Below are 24,396 nucleotides of genomic sequence, written 5' to 3' on the forward strand. Positions count from 1 at the left end.
GTGATCGTCTCTTCGCTGCTGTGATCGTCTCTTCGCTGCTGTGATCGTCTCTTCGCTGCTGTGATCGTCTCTTCGCTGCTGTGATCGTCTCCTCGCTGCTGCGACCGTCTCCTCGCTGCTGTGACCGTCTCCTCGCTGCTGTGATCTTCTCCTCGTTGCTGCGACCGTCTCCTCGCTGCTGCGACCGTCTCCTCGCTGCTGTGATCGTCTCCTCGCTGCTGTGATCTTCTCCTCGCTGCTGTGATCGTCTCCTCGCTGCTGTGATCGTCTCTTCGCTGCTGTGACCGTCTCCTTGTTGTTGTCATCGTCTCCTCGCTGCTGTGATCGTCTCCTCGCTGCTGCGATCGTCTCCTCGCTGCTGCGATCTTCTCCTCGCTGCTGCGATCGTCTCCTCGCTGCTGCGATCGTCTCTTCGCTGCTGTGATCGTCTCTTCGCTGCTGTGATCGTCTCCTCGCTGCTGTGATCGTCTCTTCGCTGCTGTGATCGTCTCCTCGCTGCTGTGATCGTCTCCTCGCTGCTGTGATCATCTCTTCGCTGCTGTGACCGTCTCCTTGTTGTTGTCATCGTCTCCTCGCTGCTGTGATCGTCTCTTCGCTGCTGTGATATACTGGGTGTATTTCTGCTTCCAGCTCAGTATCCGCCCAGCACTCGCTGTTCCCATCGATCAGACCGCGGAGAACAACCAGCGCCGGTTACAAACTACGCACAGACTGAGACCTCTGTGGGATTTGGGATTCAACCTGATAAGTGTCTGATAGTGAAACACACAATAGAAACTTATGGCTTTTATAGAAACGTATGGCTTTTATTAGCTGTTAACGCTTTAGTTGCTGGACGGCGTGTCCCTCAGTATTAGGCTCATGGCTTGGCTCCATATAACGTCACGTGTCGTCTACTTCCCGCTATAGAAATACTTGTAGGTGTCGTCGGACATGAGGCTGTCCGTGTCGTTGAAGGTGTCGCTCTCTCCAGACTGGTTGGCATCTTTCAGCCTCATCAGGCGGCTCTGGAGTCTTTCCTGATCGCGCTTCAGCTCGGAGTAGGAGCGCGAGAAGGTGTGGAAGATGGAGGTGGCGGGGAACGCCATGATCAAGATACCACTGAGGATGCTGCTGAGGGCCACCACCTGACCCGGGATACTTCTGGGCACCATGTCGCCGTAGCCAACTGTGGTCATGGAGATGATGGCCCACCAGTAGGACGCGGGCACGCTGGTGAATTCCTGGCATCGGCCCATTTCATTCTCCGCCAAGTGGACGAGAGGAGCAAAAAGCGTAACGGCCACGCACAGGAAGAGCAAGAGGAGGCCGAACTCCCGGGTGCAGCGGCGCACAGTGAGCCCCAGAGTCTGCAGGCCCAGCGAGTGACGGGCGAGACGCATGACATACAGGATCCTCAAGGCGCGAAGAACCCGCAGCAAAAGCCCGATCTTCTCCAGGTATGAGTTGCTGCCCGGCTTCTCCAGAGTTTTCTGCTCGTCCTCCACAATGAGAGACACGTAGTACGGTAAGATGGCCAGCACGTCGATGATGTTCAGCGGACCCCGGAAGAACTCGCACTTACTCTTGGCCTGGACGAACCTCAGTAAGAACTCTAGAGAGAACCAGGCCACGCAGACCGTCTCGATGATGAAGATGTTGTAGCATTTCTGAGAACATTCACCCTGGAGCAGAAAGAGAAGAAAGAGCGCTCAGTACAAGGGCAAAGCCAAAGAATGCAAGTCGTAGAAGAGGCATGTAACTGTCTGCCATTATATACTCCTATCCAGCACTGTCACCAGTTTCCCCCTAATCCTCAGCTTTCTCTGAGCTAGTGGGGGAGACGAGCTGCTATGATGTCTCCATACACAGCACACACAGAGATGAGGGATTCCTGCTCTGCTGTCTCCATGTACAACATGTTCAGAAGCAGCAGCAGCAGCATGGAGGACATTATACAGCAGTACTGAGCAGTGAACTGTGAATCCAGCTCTGAGGTGAGATAAAACACTTACTGGAAGCAGCATCATGAAGGACATTATACATCAGTGCTGAGCAGTATATACCAGTGAATTCAGCAGGGGAAGAGAAAACACTAACTGGAAGCAGCATCATAGAGGGCATTATACACTTTATACATCATTACTGAGAAGTGTAGCTGTGAATCCAGCACTGGGGTGAGATAAAACACTTACTGGACAGCAGCATCATGGAGTACTTTATACATCATTACTGAGAAGTGTAGCTGTGAATCCAGCACTGGGGTGAGATAAAACACTTACTGGACAGCAGCATCATGGAGTACTTTATACATCATTACTGAGAAGTGTAGCTGTGAATCCAGCACTGGGGTGAGATAAAACACTTACTGGAAGCAGCATCATGAAGGACATTATACATCAGTGCTGAGCAGTATATACCAGTGAATTCAGCAGGGGAAGAGAAAACACTAACTGGAAGCAGCATCATAGAGGACATTATACACTTTATACATCATTACTGAGAAGTGTAGCTGTGAATCCAGCACTGGGGTGAGATAAAACACTTACTGGACAGCAGCATCATGGAGTACTTTATACATCATTACTGAGAAGTGTAGCTGTGAATCCAGCACTGGGGTGAGATAAAACACTTACTGGACAGCAGCATCATGGAGTACTTTATACACTTTATACATCATTACTGAGAAGTGTAGCTGTGAATCCAGCTCTGAGGTAAGATAAAACACTTACTGGAAGCAGCATCATGGAGTACTTTATATACTTTATACATCATTACTGAGAAGTGTAGCTGTGAATCCAGCACTTGGGTGAGATAAAACAATTACTGGACAGCAGCATAGTGGACATTATACAGCAGTACTGAGCAGTATAGCTCTCAAAACAGTGCTGGGGTGAGATAAAACGCTTACTGGAAGCAGCATCATGGAGGACATTATACATCAGTACTGAGCAGTATAGCTGTGAATCTAGCACTAGGGAGAGATAAAGCCACAGAAAACAGCATGGAGAACATTGCACAGCACTACTGAGCAGCATAACTATAATTACACCTCTGAGGTGAGATAGAACTGATGATGGAGGCGACGGGCGGTCACCAGATACTGATGATGGAGGAGCCAGGTGATCACCAGATACTGATGATGGAGGAGCCAGGTGATCACCAGATACTGATGATGGAGGTGACGGGCGGTCACCAGATACTGATGATGGAGGAGCCAGGTGATCACCAGATACTGATGATGGAGGTGACGGGCGGTCACCAGACACTGATGATGGAGGAGCCAGGTGATCACCAGATACTGATGATGGAGGTGATGGGCGGTCACCAGATACTGATGATGGCGGTGACGGGCGGTCACCAGATACTGATGATGGAGGAGCCAGGTGATCACCAGATACTGATGATGGAGGTGACGGGCGGTCACCAGATACTGATGATGGAGGTGATGGGCGGTCACCAGATACTGATGATGGAGGAGCCAGGTGATCACCAGATACTGATGATGGAGGTGACGGGCGGTCACCAGATACTGATGATGGAGGTGACGGGCGGTCACCAGATACTAATGATGGAGGTGACGGGCGGTCACCAGATACTGATGATGGAGGTGACGGGCAGTCACCAGATACTGATGATGGAGGTGACATAAGGTCACCAGATACTGATGATGGAGGTGACGGGTGGGCACCAGATACTGATGATGGAGGTGACGGGCGGTCACCAGATACTGATGATGGAGGTGACGGGCGGTCACCAGATACTGATGATGGAGGTGACGGGCGGTCTCCAGATATTGATGATGGAGGTGACGGGCGGTCACCAGATACTGATGATGGAGGTGACGGGCAGTTACTAGATACTGATGATGGAGGGGATGGGTGGTCACCAGATACTGATGATGGAGGTGAAGGGCGGTCACCAGATACTGATGATGGAGGGGACAGGCTGTCACCAGACACTGAGGATGGAGGCGACGGGCGGTCACCACATACTGGTGATGGAGGTGACAGGCGGTCACCAGATACTGATGATGGAGGTGACAGGCGGTCACCAGATACTGATGATGGAGGTGACAGGCTGTCACCAGATACTGATGATGGAGGTGACGGGCGGTCACCAGATACTGATGATGGAGGTGACAGGCGGTCACCAGATACTGATGATGGAGGGGACGGGCGGTCACCAGATACTAATGATGGAGGTGACGGGCGGTCACCAGATACTGAGGATGGAGGCGACGGGCGGTCACCAGATACTGATGATGGAGGGGACAGGCAGTCACCAGATACTGATGATGGAGGAGACGGGCGGTCACTAGATACTGATGCTGGAGGGGACGGGTGGTCACCAGATACTGATGATGGAGGGGACGGGCGGTCACCAGATACTGATGATGGAGGGGACGGGCGGTCACCAGATACTGATGCTGGAGGGGACGGGCGGTCACCAGATACTGATGATGGAGGTGACGGGCGGTCACCAGATACTGATGATGGAGGTGACGGGCGGTCACCAGATACTAATGATGGAGGTGACGGGCGGTCACCAGATACTGATGATGGAGGTGACGGGCAGTCACCAGATACTGATGATGGAGGTGACATAAGGTCACCAGATACTGATGATGGAGGTGACGGGTGGGCACCAGATACTGATGATGGAGGTGACGGGCGGTCACCAGATACTGATGATGGAGGTGACGGGCGGTCACCAGATACTGATGATGGAGGTGACGGGCGGTCTCCAGATATTGATGATGGAGGTGACGGGCGGTCACCAGATACTGATGATGGAGGTGACGGGCAGTTACTAGATACTGATGATGGAGGGGATGGGTGGTCACCAGATACTGATGATGGAGGTGAAGGGCGGTCACCAGATACTGATGATGGAGGGGACAGGCTGTCACCAGACACTGAGGATGGAGGCGACGGGCGGTCACCACATACTGGTGATGGAGGTGACAGGCGGTCACCAGATACTGATGATGGAGGTGACAGGCGGTCACCAGATACTGATGATGGAGGTGACAGGCTGTCACCAGATACTGATGATGGAGGTGACGGGCGGTCACCAGATACTGATGATGGAGGTGACAGGCGGTCACCAGATACTGATGATGGAGGGGACGGGCGGTCACCAGATACTAATGATGGAGGTGACGGGCGGTCACCAGATACTGAGGATGGAGGCGACGGGCGGTCACCAGATACTGATGATGGAGGGGACAGGCAGTCACCAGATACTGATGATGGAGGAGACGGGCGGTCACTAGATACTGATGCTGGAGGGGACGGGTGGTCACCAGATACTGATGATGGAGGGGACGGGCGGTCACCAGATACTGATGATGGAGGGGACGGGCGGTCACCAGATACTGATGCTGGAGGGGACGGGCGGTCACCAGATACTGATGATGGAGGTGACGGGCGGTCACCAGATACTGATGATGGAGGGGACGGGCGGTCACCAGATACTGATGGGATTTACATTTCTCTTTTCTTCGCTCATTCTTTGGTTTGATAACAATGATCTATTAACCCTTGAATTCCTGGAAGCTTCTGACTCTGCAGTATTTATTCCTTACCTGCCTAAGACTTTTGCACAGTCCTGTACACATACACACATCATTGTGTAGCCTGGCATAGAAACACATTACTAGCGCAGCGCCCCTAGTGGGCAAAGGCTCCGACATGAGGTTTTGACTGCGGGGAACAAGGATCAGCGAAGGAGGGTAATGAAGAGCAGTAGCAGGATGATGGGGGTTGCACTTGCGGTTATTTTCGGATGGGCTGAGCACAGGATTCGGGGGACGTTTATCATCAGATGTCAGATGGAGATGAAATCTCTTCATTAGGACAAGAGAGGAATCTGGGATTTGTCGCCGCCCCTGTGGTCAGGTCTGGAGGCCGCGCGGCCGTCATTAGCGTCAGATGTCACTCGGGGTTGACAAGTTTCTCGCATCTTCACATCTGTCCGGAGATTTTTCTTCCTCCACCGACCGATGAGATTGAGATTTCACAGAAAAAAGTCTCATCCATAAATGAATCCAGATGACCGTCCGCAGTGTGCAAAGGGTTAATACAGGCGCCCAAAGAGGTGCGCAGCAGATGTCACATCTCCCTGCACCCGGGACGACTGCGGGCACATCTCCCTAACCTCCCAGAGCTGCATCAAAAGGAGAAGCAGAACAGTGACTGCAGCTCTGGAGGTGACTGGAGGATAAGACACAATGTAACAGGAGAATAGTGACTGCAGCTCTGGAGGTGACCGGAGGATAAGACACGATGTAACAGCAGAATAGTGACTGCAGCTCTGGAGGTGACTGGAGGATAAGACATGATGTAACAGCAGAATAGTGACTGCAGCTCTGGAGGAGACTGAAGGATAAGACACGATGTAACAGCAGAATAGTGACTGCAGCTCTGGAGGTGACCGGAGGATAAGACACGATGTAACAGCAGAATAGTGACTGCAGCTCTGGAGGTGACTGGAGGATAAGACATGATGTAACAGCAGAATAGTGACTGCAGCTCTGGAGGAGACTGAAGGATAAGACACGATGTAACAGCAGAATAGTGAGTGCAGCTCTGGAGGTGACTGGAGGATAAGACACGATGTAACAGCAGAATAGTGACCGCAGCTCTGGAGGTGACTGAAGGATAAGACATGCTGTAACAGCAGAATAGTGACCGCAGCTCTGGAGGTGACTGAAGGATAAGACACGATGTAACAGCAGAACAATGACTGCAGCTCTGGAGGTGACTGAAGGATAAGACACGATGTAACAGCAGAACAGTGACTGCAGCTCTGGAGGTGACTGGAGGATAAGACATGATGTAACAGCAGAATAGTGACTGCAGCTCTGGAGGATAAGACACAATGTAACAGCAGAACAGTGACTGCAGCTCTGGAGGATAAGACACAATGTAACAGCAGAACAGTGACTGCAGCTCTGGAGGTGACTGAAGGATAAGACATGATGTAACAGCAGAATAGTGAGTGCAGCTCTGGAGGTGACTGGAGGATAAGACATGATGTAACAGCAGACAAGTGACTGCAGCTCTGGAGGTGACTGGAGGATAAGACATGATGTAACAGCAGAAGAGTGACTGCAGCTCTGGAGGTGACTGAAGGATAAGACACGATGTAACAGCAGAACAGTGACTGCAGCTCTGGAGGTGACTGGAGGATAAGACATGATGTAACAGCAGAATAGTGACTGCAGCTCTGGAGGAGACTGGAGGATAATACTGATGTAACAGCAGAATAGTGACTGCAGCTCTGGAGGTGACTGGAGAATAAGACATGATGTAACAGCAGAATAGTGACTGCAGCTCTGGTGGTGACTGGAGGAGAAGACATGATGTAACAGCAGAATAGTGACTGCAGCTCTGGAGGTGACTGGAGGATAAGACATGATGTAATAGTAGAATAGTGACTGCAGCTCTGGAGGTGACTGGAGAATAAGACATGATGTAACAAAAGAACAGTGACTGCAGCTCTGGAGGTGACTGGAGAATAAGACATGATGTAAAAGCAGAATAGTGACCGCAGCTCTTGAGGTGACTGGAGGATAAGACCTGATGTAACAGCAGAATAGTGACTGCAGCTCTGGAGGTGACTGGAGGATAACATATGATATAAACAGCAGAATAGTGAGTGCAGCTCTGGAGGTGACTGGAGGATAAGACATGATGTAACAGCAGAATAGTGAGTGCAGCTCTGGAGGTGACTGGAGGATAAGACATGATGTAACAGCAGAATAGTGGCTGCAGCTCTGGAGGTGACTGGAGGATAAGACACGATGTAACAGCAGAATAGTGACCGCAGCTCTGGAGGTGACTGGAGGGTAAGACGTGATGTAACAGCAGAATAGTGACTGCAGCTCTGGAGGTGACTGGAGGATAAGACACCATGTAACAGCAGAATAGTGACCGCAGCTCTGGAGGTGACTGGAGGATATGCTGCTATGTAACAGCAGAACAGTGAGTGCAGCTCTGGAGGTGACTGGAGGATAAGACATGATGTAACAGCAGAATAGTGAGTGCAGCTCTGTAGGTGACTGGAGGATAAGACAATGTAACAGCAGAATAGTGAGTGCAGCTCTGTAGGTGACTGGAGGATAAGACAATGTAACAGCAGAATAGTTAGTGCAGCTCTGGAGGTGACTGGATGATAAGACACAATGTAACAGCAGAATAGTGACTGCAGCTCTGGAGGATAAGACACAATGTAACAGCAGAACAGTGACTGCAGCTCTGGAGGATAAGACACAATGTAACAGCAGAACAGTGACTGCAGCTCTGGAGGTGACTGAAGGATAAGACATGATGTAACAGCAGAATAGTGACTGCAGCTCTGGAGGTGACTGGAGGATAAGACATGATGTAACAGCAGACAAGTGACTGCAGCTCTGGAGGTGACTGGAGGATAAGACATGATGTAACAGCAGAAGAGTGACTGCAGCTCTGGAGGTGACTGAAGGATAAGACACGATGTAACAGCAGAACAGTGACTGCAGCTCTGGAGGTGACTGGAGGATAAGACATGATGTAACAGCAGAATAGTGACTGCAGCTCTGGAGGAGACTGGAGGATAATACTGATGTAACAGCAGAATAGTGACTGCAGCTCTGGAGGTGACTGGAGAATAAGACATGATGTAACAGCAGAATAGTGACTGCAGCTCTGGTGGTGACTGGAGGAGAAGACATGATGTAACAGCAGAATAGTGACTGCAGCTCTGGAGGTGACTGGAGGATAAGACATGATGTAATAGTAGAATAGTGACTGCAGCTCTGGAGGTGACTGGAGAATAAGACATGATGTAACAACAGAACAGTGACTGCAGCTCTGGAGGTGACTGGAGAATAAGACATGATGTAAAAGCAGAATAGTGACCGCAGCTCTTGAGGTGACTGGAGGATAAGACCTGATGTAACAGCAGAATAGTGACTGCAGCTCTGGAGGTGACTGGAGGATAACATATGATATAAACAGCAGAATAGTGAGTGCAGCTCTGGAGGTGACTGGAGGATAAGACATGATGTAACAGCAGAATAGTGAGTGCAGCTCTGGAGGTGACTGGAGGATAAGACATGATGTAACAGCAGAATAGTGGCTGCAGCTCTGGAGGTGACTGGAGGATAAGACACGATGTAACAGCAGAATAGTGACCGCAGCTCTGGAGGTGACTGGAGGGTAAGACGTGATGTAACAGCAGAATAGTGACTGCAGCTCTGGAGGTGACTGGAGGATAAGACACCATGTAACAGCAGAATAGTGACCGCAGCTCTGGAGGTGACTGGAGGATATGCTGCTATGTAACAGCAGAACAGTGAGTGCAGCTCTGGAGGTGACTGGAGGATAAGACATGATGTAACAGCAGAATAGTGAGTGCAGCTCTGTAGGTGACTGGAGGATAAGACAATGTAACAGCAGAATAGTGAGTGCAGCTCTGTAGGTGACTGGAGGATAAGACAATGTAACAGCAGAATAGTTAGTGCAGCTCTGGAGGTGACTGGATGATAAGACACAATGTAACAGCAGAATAGTGACCGCAGCTTTGGAGGTGACTGGAGGATAAGACACCATGTAACAGCAGAATAGTGGCTGCAGCTCTGGAGGTGACTGGAGGATAAGACACGATGTAACAGTAGAATAGTGACTGCAGCTCTGGAGGTGACTGGAGGATAAGACACGATGTAACAGCAGAATAGTGACTGCAGCTCTGGAGGTGACTGTAGGATAAGACATGATGTAACAGCAGAATAGTGAGTGCAGCTCTGGAGGTGACTGGAGGATAAGACATGATGTAACAGCAGAATAGTGAGTGCAGCTCTGTAGGTGACTGGAGGATAAGACACGATGTAACAGCAGAATAGTGAGTGCAGCTCTGTAGGTGACTGGAGGATAAGACATGATGTAACAGCAGAATAGCGACTGCAGCTCTGGAGGTGACTGGAGGATAAGACATGATGTAACAGCAGAATAGTGAGTGCAGCTCTGTAGGTGACTGGAGGATAAGACATGATGTAACAGCAGAATAGTGAGTGCAGCTCTGTAGGTGACTGGAGGATAAGACATGATGTAACAGCAGAATAGCGACTGCAGCTCTGGAGGTGACTGGAGGTTAAGACACAATGTAACAGCAGAATAGTGACTGCAGCTCTGGAGGTGACTGTAGGATAAGACTTGATGTAACAGCAGAATAGTGAGTGCAGCTCTGGAGGTGACTGGAGGATAAGACACGATGTAAAAGCAGAATAGTGAGTGCAGCTCTGTAGGTGACTGGAGGATAAGACATGATGTAACAGCAGAATAGTGAGTGCAGCTCTGTAGGTGACTGGAGGATAAGACATGATGTAACAGCAGAATAGTGACTGCAGCTCTGGAGGTGACTGGAGGATAAGACATGATGTAACAGCAGAATAGTGAGTGCAGCTCTGGAGGTGACTGGAGGATAAGACAATGTAACAGCAGAATAGTGAGTGCAGCTCTGTAGGTGACTGGAGGATAAGACACAATGTAACAGCAGAATAGTGAGTGCAGCTCTGGAGGTGACTGGATGATAAGACACAATGTAACAGCAGAATAGTGACCGCAGCTTTGGAGGTGACTGGAGGATAAGACACCATGTAACAGCAGAATAGTGGCTGCAGCTCTGGAGGTGACTGGAGGATAAGACATGATGTAACAGTAGAATAGTGACCGCAGCTCTGGAGGTGACTGGAGGATAAGACATGATGTAACAGTAGAATAGTGACTGCAGCTCTGGAGGTGACTGGAGGATAAGACACAATGTGACAGCAGAATAGTGACTGCAGCTCTGGAGGTGACTGTAGGATAAGACATGATGTAACAGCAGAATAGCGACTGCAGCTCTGGAGGTGACTGGAGGATAAGATGTGATGTAACAGTAGAATAGTGACTGCAGCTCTGGAGGTGACTGGAGGATAAGACATGATGTAACAGCAGAATAGTGACTGCAGCTCTGGAGGTGACTGGAGGATAAGACACCATGTAACAGCAGAATAGTGGCTGCAGCTCTGGAGGTGACTGGAGGATAAGACATGATGTAACAGCAGAATAGTGACTGCAGCTCTGGAGGTGACTGGAGGATAAGACACCATGTAACAGCAGAATAGTGGCTGCAGCTCTGGAGGTGACTGGAGGATAAGACACCATGTAACAGCAGAATAGTGACTGCAGCTCTGTAGGTGACTGGAGGATAAGACATGATGTAACAGCAGAATAGTGACTGCAGCTCTGGAGGTGACTGGAGGATAAGACATGATGTAACAGCAGAATAGTGAGTGCAGCTCTGTAGGTGACTGGAGGATAAGACAATGTAACAGCAGAATAGTGAGTGCAGCTCTGTAGGTGACTGGAGGATAAGACACAATGTAACAGCAGAATAGTGAGTGCAGCTCTGGAGGTGACTGGATGATAAGACACAATGTAAAAGCAGAATAGTGACCGCAGCTTTGGAGGTGACTGGAGGATAAGACACCATGTAACAGCAGAATAGTGACTGCAGCTCTGGAGATGACTGGAGGATAAGACATGATGTAACAGCAGAATAGTGAGTGCAGCTCTGGAGGTGACTGGAGGATAAGACATGATGTAACAGCAGAATAGTGAGTGCAGCTCTGTAGGTGACTGGAGGATAAGACACTATGTAACAGCAGAATAGTGAGTGCAGCTCTGTAGGTGTCTGGAGGATAAGACACCGTGTAACAGGAGAATAGTGAGTGCAGCTCTGGAGGTGACTGGAGGATAAGACACCATGTAACAGCAGAATAGTGGCTGCAGCTCTGGAGGTGACTGGAGGATAAGACACGATGTAACAGTAGAATAGTGACTGCAGCTCTCGAGGTGACTGGAGGATAAGACACAATGTAACAGCAGAATAGTGACTGCAGCTCTGGAGGTGACTGGAGGATAAGACATGATGTAACAGCAGAATTGTGACTGCAGCTCTGGAGGTGACTGGAGGATAAGATGTGATGTAACAGTAGAATAGTGACTGCAGCTCTGGAGGTGACTGGAGGATAAGACATGATGTAACAGCAGAATAGTGACTGCAGCTCTGGAGGTGACTGGAGGATAAGACATGATGTAACAGCAGAATAGTGACTGCAGCTTTGGAGGTGACTGGAGGATAAGACACCATGTAACAGCAGAATAGTGGCTGCAGCTCTGGAGGTGACTGGAGGATAAGACATGATGTAACAGTAGAATAGTGACTGCAGCTCTGGAGGTGACTGGAGGATAAGACACGATGTAACAGCAGAATAGTGACTGCAGCTCTGGAGGTGACTGGAGGGTAAGACATGATGTAACAGCAGAATAGTGACTGCAGCTCTGGAGGTGACTGGAGGATAAGACACGATGTAACAGCAGAATAGTGACTGCAGCTCTGGAGGTGACTGGAGGATAAGACATGATGGAACAGCAGAATAGTGACTGCAGCTCTGGAGGTGACTGGAGGATAAGACACGATGTAACAGCAGAATAGTGACTGCAGCTCTGGAGGTGACTGGAGGATAAGACCTGATGTAACAACAGAATAGTGACTGCAGCTCTGGAGGTGACTGGAGGATAAGACATGATGTAACAGTAGAATAGTGACTGCAGCTCTGGAGGTGACTGGAGGATAAGACATGATGTAACAGCAGAATAGTGACTGCAGCTCTGGAGGTGGCTGGAGGATAAGACACGATGTAACAGCAGAATAGTGACCGCAGCTCTGGAGGTGACTGGAGGATAAGACACGATGTAACAGCAGAATAGTGACCGCAGCTCTGGAGGTGACTGGAGGATATGCTGCGATGTACCTGGGAGATGAGGTGACTCCTGCGTCGTCCCTGGAATCTGATCCCCGCGATCAGTATCGGTTTCCCCGGACACAGGACTGCGCGGTGATATCTGCGGATGACGGCGCTCGCGGTTCTTGTGTGATGTAAGTGGAGCAGACGCCGGCCGTGGAGTATACGGGTGTGTGCCCACCATCAGGAGCCGCTGCGGCCCCCACACTGCGGAGCACCCCACCCCGGCGGAGCCACCAGGGAAATGGACCGGCTGCGGTGTGGAGACGCTCCTGTGCCCGCGGGTGATCCACTACACTGTCCACAGCCTTAAAGGAGCCGCAGCATCCACCGACCGCTCAGAGTCCTTCTCAGGGCCGCCATCCGCAGCCAGATTCTGAGCCGCCATCATGATACCATAATGTCAGCGGATGGCATCATAAATAACCCACAGCAGCGCAGAGGATTTCAGAGGTGTATGGAGACTGCAGTGAGGACCAGACATGAAATATTCAGGACGGATGAAATCAGAGAAATCAATTTACTGATCCGAAAGCGAAAACCCTGAGTGATCGCCGGACTAATTAATTAAGGCGTAAGGGAAACATATCGCCGCCCGCGACACCCGGCTGATGGCGGCCAGAAATGGAAACCGCAACCGGATCCGTCAGCGGGAAGCAGTGATGTAATAATATAGAGTTACAGCCCAGCTCCAGTGCCAGAAATCCTCTGTGCTGCTGCCGCTCCAGGGAAAGTATTATATTACTATACCCCTGAAATCCTCTGTGCTGCTGCCGCTCCAGGGAAAGTATTATATTACTATGCCCCTGAAATCCTCTGTGCTGCCGCCGCTCCAGGGAAAGTATTATATTACTATACCCCTGAAATCCTCTGTGCTGCTGCCGCTCCAGGGAAAGTATTATATTACTATGCCCCTGAAATCCTCTGTGCTGCCGCCGCTCCAGGGAAAGTATTATATTACTATACCCCTGAAATCCTCTGTGCTGCCGCCGCTCCAGGGAAAGTATTATATTACTATACCCCTGAAATCCTCTGTGCTGCTGCCGCTCCAGGGAAAGTATTATATTACTATGCCCCTGAAATCCTCTGTGCTGCTGCCGCTCCAGGGAAAGTATTATATTACTATGCCCCTGAAATCCTCTGTGCTGCTGCCGGTCCAGGGAAAGTATTATATTACTATGCCCCTGAAATCCTCTGTGCTGCTGCCGCTCCAGGGAAAGTATTATATTACTATGCCCCTGAAATCCTCTGTGCTGCTGCCGCTCCAGGGAAAGTATTATATTACTATGCCCCTGAAATCCTCTGTGCTGCTGCCGGTCCAGGGAAAGTATTATATTACTATGCCCCTGAAATCCTCTGTGCTGCTGCCGGTCCAGGGAAAGTATTATATTACTATACCCCTGAAATCCTCTGTGCTGCCGCCGCTCCAGGGAAAGTATTATATTACTATGCCCCTGAAATCCTCTGTGCTGCTGCCGCTCCAGGGAAAGTATTATATTACTATGCCCCTGAAATCCTCTGTGCTGCTGCCGCTCCAGGGAAAGTATTATATTACTATGCCCCTGAAATCCTCTGTGCTGCCGCCGCTCCAGGGAAAGTATTATATTACTATACCCCTGAAATCCTCTGTGCTGCCGCCGGTCCAGGGAAAGTATTATATTACTATACCCCTGAAATCCTCTGTGCTGCTGCCGCTCCAGGGAAAGTATTATATTACTATGCCCCTGAAATCCTCTGTGCTGCCGCCGCTCCAGGGAAAGTATTATATTACTATACCCCTGAAATCCTCTGTGCTGCCGCCGCTCCAGGGAAAGTATTATATTACTATACCCCTGAAATCCTCTGTGCTGCTGCCGCTCCAGGGAAAGTATTATATTACTATGCCCCTGAAATCCTCTGTGCTGCTGCCGCTCCAGGGAAAGTATTATATTACTATGCCCCTGAAATCCTCTGTGCTGCTGCCGGTCCAGGGAAAGTATTATATTACTATGCCCCTGAAATCCTCTGTGCTGCTGCCGCTCCAGGGAAAGTATTATATTACTATGCCCCTGAAATCCTCTGTGCTGCTGCCGCTCCAGGGAAAGTATTATATTACTATGCCCCTGAAATCCTCTGTGCTGCTGCCGGTCCAGGGAAAGTATTATATTACTATGCCCCTGAAATCCTCTGTGCTGCTGCCGGTCCAGGGAAAGTATTATATTACTATACCCCTGAAATCCTCTGTGCTGCCGCCGCTCCAGGGAAAGTATTATATTACTATGCCCCTGAAATCCTCTGTGCTGCTGCCGCTCCAGGGAAAGTATTATATTACTATGCCCCTGAAATCCTCTGTGCTGCTGCCGCTCCAGGGAAAGTATTATATTACTATGCCCCTGAAATCCTCTGTGCTGCCGCCGCTCCAGGGAAAGTATTATATTACTATGCCCCTGAAATCCTCTGTGCTGCTGCCGGTCCAGGGAAAGTATTATATTAATATGCCCCTGAAATCCTCTGTGCTGCTGCCGCTCCAGGGAAAGTATTATATTACTATGCCCCTGAAATCCTCTGTGCTGCCGCCGCTCCAGGGAAAGTATTATATTACTATGCCCCTGAAATCCTCTGTGCTGCTGCCGCTCCAGGAAAGTATTATATTACTATGCCCCTGAAATCCTCTGTGCTGCTGCCGGTCCAGGGAAAGTATTATATTACTATGCCCCTGAAATCCTCTGTGCTGCTGCCGGTCCAGGGAAAGTATTATATTACTATGCCCCTGAAATCCTCTGTGCTGCTGCCGCTCCAGGAAAGTATTATATTACTATGCCCCTGAAATCCTCTGTGCTGCTGCCGGTCCAGGAAAGTATTATATTACTATGCCCCTGAAATCCTCTGTGCTGCTGCCGGTCCAGGGAAAGTATTATATTACTATGCCCCTGAAATCCTCTGTGCTGCTGCCGCTCCAGGAAAGTATTATATTACTATGCCCCTGAAATCCTCTGTGCTGCTGCCGGTCCAGGAAAGTATTATATTACTATGCCCCTGAAATCCTCTGTGCTGCTGCCGCTCCAGGAAAGTATTATATTACTATGCCCCTGAAATCCTCTGTGCTGCTGCCGGTCCAGGGAAAGTATTATATTACTATGCCCCTGAAATCCTCTGTGCTGCTGCCGCTCCAGGGAAAGTATTATATTACTATGCCCCTGAAATCCTCTGTGCTGCTGCCGCTCCAGGAAAGTATTATATTACTATGCCCCTGAAATCCTCTGTGCTGCTGCCGGTCCAGGGAAAGTATTATATTACTATGCCCCTGAAATCCTCTGTGCTGCCGCCGCTCCAGGGAAAGTATTATATTACTATGCCCCTGAAATCCTCTGTGCTGCTGCCGCTCCAGGGAAAGTATTATATTACTATGCCCCTGAAATCCTCTGTGCTGCCGCCGGTCCAGGGAAAGTATTATATTACTATGCCCCTGAAATCCTCTGTGCTGCTGCCGGTCCAGGGAAAGTATTATATTACTATGCCCCTGAAATCCTCTGTGCTGCTGCCGCTCCAGGGAAAGTATTATATTACTATGCCCCTGAAATCCTCTGTGCTGCTGCCGGTCCAGGGAAAGTATTATATTACTATGCCCCTGAAATCCTCTGTGCTGCTGCCGGTCCAGGGAAAGTATTATATTACTATGCCCCTGAAATCCTCTGTGCTGCTGCCGGTCCAGGAAAGTATTATATTACTATGCCCCTGAAATCCTCTGTGCTGCTGCCGGTCCAGGAAAGTATTATATTACTATGCCCCTGAAATCCTCTGTGCTGCTGCCGCTCCAGGAAAGTATTATATTACTATGCCCCTGAAATCCTCTGTGCTGCTGCCGCTCCAGGGAAAGTATTATATTACTATACCCCTGAAATCCTCTGTGCTGCTGCCGCTCCAGGAAAGTATTATATTACTATGCCCCTGAAATCCTCTGTGCTGCTGCCGGTCCAGGAAAGTATTATATTACTATGCCCCTGAAATCCTCTGTGCTGCTGCCGCTCCAGGGAAAGTATTATATTACTATGCCCCTGAAATCCTCTGTGCTGCTGCCGCTCCAGGAAAGTATTATATTACTATGCCCCTGAAATCCTCTGTGCTGCTGCCGCTCCAGGGAAAGTATTATATTACTATGCCCCTGAAATCCTCTGTGCTGCTGCCGGTCCAGGGAAAGTATTATATTACTATGCCCCTGAAATCCTCTGTGCTGCTGCCGCTCCAGGAAAGTATTATATTACTATGCCCCTGAAATCCTCTGTGCTGCTGCCGCTCCAGGAAAGTATTATATTACTATGCCCCTGAAATCCTCTGTGCTGCTGCCGGTCCAGGGAAAGTATTATATTACTATGCCCCTGAAATCCTCTGTGCTGCTGCCGCTCCAGGGAAAGTATTATATTACTATGCCCCTGAAATCCTCTGTGCTGCTGCCGGTCCAGGGAAAGTATTATATTACTATGCCCCTGAAATCCTCTGTGCTGCCGCCGCTCCAGGGAAAGTATTATATTACTATGCCCCTGAAATCCTCTGTGCTGCTGCCGGTCCAGGGAAAGTATTATATTACTATGCCCCTGAAATCCTCTGTGCTGCTGCCGCTCCAGGGAAAGTATTATATTACTATGCCCCTGAAATCCTCTGTGCTGCCGCCGCTCCAGGGAAAGTATTATATTACTATGCCCCTGAAATCCTCTGTGCTGCTGCCGCTCCAGGAAAGTATTATATTACTATGCCCCTGAAATCCTCTGTGCTGCTGCCGCTCCAGGAAAGTATTATATTACTATGCCCCTGAAATCCTCTGTGCTGCTGCCGGTCCAGGGAAAGTATTATATTACTATGCCCCTGAAATCCTCTGTGCTGCTGCCGGTCCAGGGAAAGTATTATATTACTATGCCCCTGAAATCCTCTGTGCTGCTGCCGCTCCAGGAAAGTATTATATTACTATGCCCCTGAAATCCTCTGTGCTGCTGCCGCTCCAGGAAAGTATTATATTACTATGCCCCTGAAATCCTCTGTGCTGCCGCCGCTCCAGGGAAAGTATTATATTACTATGCCCCTGAAATCCTCTGTGCTGCTGCCGCTCCAGGGAAAGTATTATATTACTATGCCCCTGAAATCCTCTGTGCTGCCGCCGCTCCAGGGAAAGTATTATATTACTATGCCCCTAAAATCCTCTGTGCTGCCGCCGGTCCAGGGAAAGTATTATATTACTATGCCCCTGAAATCCTCTGTGCTGCTGTGGATCCTGCCCCTCTCACTCTGTGTGTGACCTCCCACAGGATTGTCACACTGTTCTCCTGAAATACTCTGTGCTGCTGTGAAATTTGCTACTTGCACTTAGTAGTCTGTTGCCTACCATTACATCTGCTTTGTTGCTCCTGAAATACTCTGTACCTCTGCTGTGTCTGGGGTTATTGGTAGTGTGACATTTGCTTTCGATGATTGACATTTTACAGTAATATAAGGCCAATGCCCCACTATCAGTATTCGGTCAGTATTCGGTCAGTATTCGGTCAGTATCTGGTCAGTATTCGGTCAGTATCTGGTCAGTATTCTGTCAGTATTCGGTCAGTATCTGGTCAGTATCTGGTCAGTATTCGGTCAGTATTTTTTCTCAGGAGCCAAAACCAGGTGAGGAACAATCAGAGAAAGGGTCTAATAGAAACAAGTCACCAATTCTACATTTATCACCCACTCCATTTAGATACACGGCTCAGCAGACAGTATCACACAGGACAGGATTAGATACACGGCTCAGCAGACAGTATCACACAGGAGAGGATTAGATACACGGCTCAGCAGACAGTATCACACAGGAGAGGATTAGATACATGGCTCAGCAGACAGTATCACACAGGATAGGATTAGATACATGGCTCAGCAGACAGTATCACACAGGATAGGATTAGATACACAGCTCAGCAGATAGTATCACACAGGAGAGGATTAGATACACGGCTCAGCAGACAGTATCACACAGGATAGGATTAGATACACGGCTCAGCAGATAGTATCACACAGGATAGGATTAGATACACGGCTCAGCAGATAGTATCACACAGGATAGGATTAGATACACAGCTCAGCAGATAGTATCACACAGGATAGGATTAGATACATGGCTCAGCAGACAGTATCACACAGGATAGGATTAGATACACAGCTCAGCAGACAGTATCACCCAGGAGAGGATTAGATACACGGCTCAGCAGGCAGTATCACACAGGAGAGGATTAGATACACGGCTCAGCAGGCAGTATCACACAGGATAGGATTAGATACACGGCTCAGCAGACAGTATCACACAGGAGAGGATTAGATACACGGCTCAGCAGACAGTATCACACAGGAGAGGATTAGATACACGGCTCAGCAGACAGTATCACACAGGAGAGGATTAGATACACGGCTCAGCAGACAGTATCACACAGGAGAGGATTAGATACACGGCTCAGCAGACAGTATCACACAGGATAGGATTAGATACACGGCTCAGCAGACAGTATCACACAGGAGAGGATTAGATACACGGCTCAGCAGACAATATCACACAGGAGAGGATTAGATACACGGCTCAGCAGACAGTATCACACAGGATAGGATTAGATACATGGCTCAGCAGACAGTATCACACAGGATAGGATTAGATACATGGCTCAGCAGACAGTATCACACAGGATAGGATTAGATACATGGCTCAGCAGACAGTATCACACAGGATAGGATTAGATACATGGCTCAGCAGACAGTATCACACAGGATAGGATTAGATACATGGCTCAGCAGACAGTATCACACAGGATAGGATTAGATACATGGCTCAGCAGACAGTATCACACAGGATAGGATTAGATACACAGCTCAGCAGACAGTATCACACAGGATAGGATTAGATACATGGCTCAGCAGACAGTATCACACAGGATAGGATTAGATACATGGCTCAGCAGACAGTATCACACAGGATAGGATTAGATACACGGCTCAGCAGACAGTATCACACAGGATAGGATTAGATACATGGCTCAGCAGACAGTATCACACAGGATAGGATTAGATACATGGCTCAGCAGACAGTATCACACAGGATAGGATTAGATACACGGCTCAGCAGACAGTATCACACAGGATAGGATTAGATACCCGGCTCAGCAGACAGTATCACACAGGATAGGATTAGATACACGGCTCAGCAGACAGTATCACACAGGAGAGGATTAGATACACGGCTCAGCAGACAGTATCACACAGGAGAGGATTAGATACACGGCTCAGCAGACAGTATCACACAGGATAGGATTAGATACCCGGCTCAGCAGACAGTATCACACAGGATAGGATTAGATACACGGCTCAGCAGACAGTATCACACAGGATAGGATTAGATACACCTCTCAGCAGACAGTATCACACAGGAGAGGATTAGATACACGGCTCAGCAGACAGTATCACACAGGATAGGATTAGATACATGGCTCAGCAGACAGTATCACACAGGATAGGATTAGATACATGGCTCAGCAGACAGTATCACACAGGATAGGATTAGATACACGGCTCAGCAGACAATATCACACAGGAGAGGATTAGATACACGGCTCAGCAGACAGTATCACACAGGAGAGGATTAGATACACGGCTCAGCAGACAGTATCACACAGGATAGGATTAGATACCCGGCTCAGCAGACAGTATCACACAGGATAGGATTAGATACACGGCTCAGCAGACAGTATCACACAGGAGAGGATTAGATACACGGCTCAGCAGACAGTATCACACAGGAGAGGATTAGATACACGGCTCAGCAGACAGTATCACACAGGATAGGATTAGATACCCGGCTCAGCAGACAGTATCACACAGGATAGGATTAGATACACGGCTCAGCAGACAGTATCACACAGGATAGGATTAGATACACCTCTCAGCAGACAGTATCACACAGGAGAGGATTAGATACACGGCTCAGCAGACAGTATCACACAGGAGAGGATTAGATACACGGCTCAGCAGACAGTATCACACAGGAGAGGATTAGATACACGGCTCAGCAGACAGTATCACACAGGATAGGATTAGATACCCGGCTCAGCAGACAGTATCACACAGGAGAGGATTAGATACACGGCTCAGCAGACAGTATCACACAGGAGAGGATTAGATACACGGCTCAGCAGACAGTATCACACAGGAGAGGATTAGATACCCGGCTCAGCAGACAGTATCACACAGGATAGGATTAGATACACAGCTCAGCAGACAGTATCACACAGGAGAGGATTAGATACACGGCTCAGCAGAGAGTATCACACAGGAGAGGATTAGATACACGGCTCAGCAGACAGTATCACACAGGAGAGGATTAGATACACGGCTCAGCAGACAGTATCACACAGGATAGGATTAGATACCCGGCTCAGCAGACAGTATCACACAGGATAGGATTAGATACACGGCTCAGCAGACAGTATCACACAGGATAGGATTAGATACACCTCTCAGCAGACAGTATCACACAGGAGAGGATTAGATACACGGCTCAGCAGACAGTATCACACAGGAGAGGATTAGATACCCGGCTCAGCAGACAGTATCACACAGGAGAGGATTAGATACACGGCTCAGCAGACAGTATCACACAGGAGAGGATTAGATACACGGCTCAGCAGACAGTATCACACAGGAGAGGATTAGATACACGGCTCAGCAGACAGTATCACACAGGAGAGGATTAGATACATGGCTCAGCAGACAGTATCACACAGGATAGGATTAGATACCCGGCTCAGCAGACAGTATCACACAGGATAGGATTAGATACAAGCTCAGCAGACAGTATCACACAGGAGAGGATTAGATACACGGCTCAGCAGACAGTATCACACAGGATAGGATTAGATACACGGCTCAGCAGACAGTATCACACAGGAGAGGATTAGATACACAGCTCAGCAGACAGTATCACACAGGAGAGGATTAGATACACGGCTCAGCAGACAGTATCACACAGGAGAGGATTAGATACATGGCTCAGCAGACAGTATCACACAGGATAGGATTAGATACCCGGCTCAGCAGACAGTATCACACAGGATAGGATTAGATACAAGCTCAGCAGACAGTATCACACAGGAGAGGATTAGATACACGGCTCAGCAGACAGTATCACACAGGATAGGATTAGATACACGGCTCAGCAGACAGTATCACACAGGAGAGGATTAGATACACGGCTCAGCAGACAGTATCACACAGGATAGGATTAGATACAAGCTCAGCAGACAGTATCACACAGGAGAGGATTAGATACACGGCTCAGCAGACAGTATCACACAGGATAGGATTAGATACACGGCTCAGCAGACAGTATCACACAGGATAGGATTAGATACACAGCTCAGCAGACAGTATCACACAGGATAGGATTAGATACCCGGCTCAGCAGACAGTATCACACAGGAGAGGATTAGATACACGGCTCAGCAGACAGTATCACACAGGAGAGGATTAGATACATGGCTCAGCAGACAGTATCACACAGGAGAGGATTAGATACACGGCTCAGCAGACAGTATCACACAGGAGAGGATTAGATACACGGTTCAGCATACAGTAGCACACAGGAGAGGATTAGATACACGGCTCAGCAGACAGTATCACACAGGAGAGGATTAGATACACAGCTCAGCAGACAGTATCACACAGGAGAGGATTAGATACACGGCTCAGCAGACAGTATCACACAGGAGAGGATTAGATACACAGCTCAGCAGACAGTATCACACAGGATAGGATTAGATACACGGCTCAGCAGACAGTATCACACAGGATAGGATTAGATACACGGCTCAGCAGACGGTATCACACAGGATAGGATTAGATATACGGCTCAGCAGACAGTATCACACAGGATAGGATTAGATACACGGCTCAGCAGACGGTATCACACAGGATAGGATTAGATATACGGCTCAGCAGACAGTATCACACAGGATAGGATTAGATACACGGCTCAGCAGACAGTATCACACAGGATAGGATTAGATACACGGCTCAGCAGTCAGTATCGCACAGGAGAGGATTAGATACACGGTTCAGCATACAGTATTACACAGGATAGGATTAGATACACGGCTCAGCAGACAGTATCACACAGGAGAGGATTAGATACACGGCTCAGCAGACAGTATCACACAGGAGAGGATTAGATACATGGCTCAGCAGACAGTATCACACAGGATAGGATTAGATACACGGCTCAGCAGACAGTATCACACAGGAGAGGATTAGATACACGGCTCAGCAGACAGTATCACACAGGATAGGATTAGATACACGGCTCAGCAGACAGTATGACACAGGAGAGGATTAGATACACGGCTCAGCAGACAGTATCACACAGGAGAGGATTAGATACACGGCTCAGCAGACAGTATCACCCAGGAGAGGATTAGATACACGGCTCAGCAGGCAGTATCACACAGGAGAGGATTAGATACACGGCTCAGCAGGCAGTATCACACAGGAGAGGATTAGATACACGGCTCAGCAGACAGTATCACACAGGAGAGGATTAGATACACAGCTCAGCAGACAGTATCACACAGGAGAGGATTAGATACACGGCTCAGCAGACAGTATCACCCAGGAGAGGATTAGATACACGGCTCAGCAGGCAGTATCACACAGGAGAGGATTAGATACACGGCTCAGCAGACAGTATCACACAGGAGAGGATTAGATACACGGCTCAGCAGACAGTATCACACAGGATAGGATTAGATACACGGCTCAGCAGACAGTATCACACAGGAGAGGATTAGATACACGGCTCAGCAGACAGTATCACACAGGATAGGATTAGATACACGGCTCAGCAGACAGTATCACACAGGAGAGGATTAGATACACGGCTCAGCAGACAGTATCACACAGGAGAGGATTAGATACACAGCTCAGCAGACAGTATCACACATGATAGGATTAGATACACAGCTCAGCAGGCAGTATCACACAGGAGAGGATTAGATACACGGCTCAGCAGACAGTATCACACAGGAGAGGATTAGATACACAGCTCAGCAGACAGTATCACACATGATAGGATTAGATACACGGCTCAGCAGGCAGTATCACACAGGAGAGGATTAGATACACGGCTCAGCAGACAGTATCACACAGGAGAGGATTAGATACACGGCTCAGCAGACAGTATCACACAGGAGAGGATTAGATACACGGCTCAGCAGACAGTATCACACAGGATAGGATTAGATACACAGCTCAGCAGACAGTATCACACAGGAGAGGATTAGATACACGGCTCAGCAGACAGTATCACCCAGGAGAGGATTAGATACACGGCTCAGCAGGCAGTATCACACAGGAGAGGATTAGATACACGGCTCAGCAGACAGTATCACACAGGATAGGATTAGATACACAGCTCAGCAGACAGTATCACACAGGATAGGATTAGATACACGGCTCAGCAGACAGTATCACACAGGAGAGGATTAGATACACGGCTCAGCAGACAGTATCACACAGGATAGGATTAGATACACGGCTCAGCAGACAGT

General features: G+C 49.0%; 1 protein-coding gene across 1 annotated transcript in view; it reads right to left on the minus strand.

The window, feature by feature from the left end:
• Nucleotides 1–787: 787 nt before the first annotated feature.
• KCNG4 (potassium voltage-gated channel modifier subfamily G member 4) overlaps nt 788–24,396 on the minus strand; it is a 29,342-nt gene continuing 5,733 nt past the window's right edge. Inside the window, exon 3 of the mRNA XM_073659959.1 lies at nt 788–1,664. Within this exon, the coding sequence (XP_073516060.1) occupies nt 894–1,664 (771 nt within the window). The 3' untranslated portion in view covers nt 788–893. The remainder of the gene's footprint in view (nt 1,665–24,396) is intronic.

This window comes from Phyllobates terribilis, unplaced genomic scaffold (assembly GCF_046119375.1).
Source record: "Phyllobates terribilis strain yellow unplaced genomic scaffold, ASM4611937v1 Scaffold_14__1_contigs__length_39327217, whole genome shotgun sequence".
Taxonomy (NCBI): Eukaryota; Metazoa; Chordata; class Amphibia; order Anura; family Dendrobatidae; genus Phyllobates; species Phyllobates terribilis.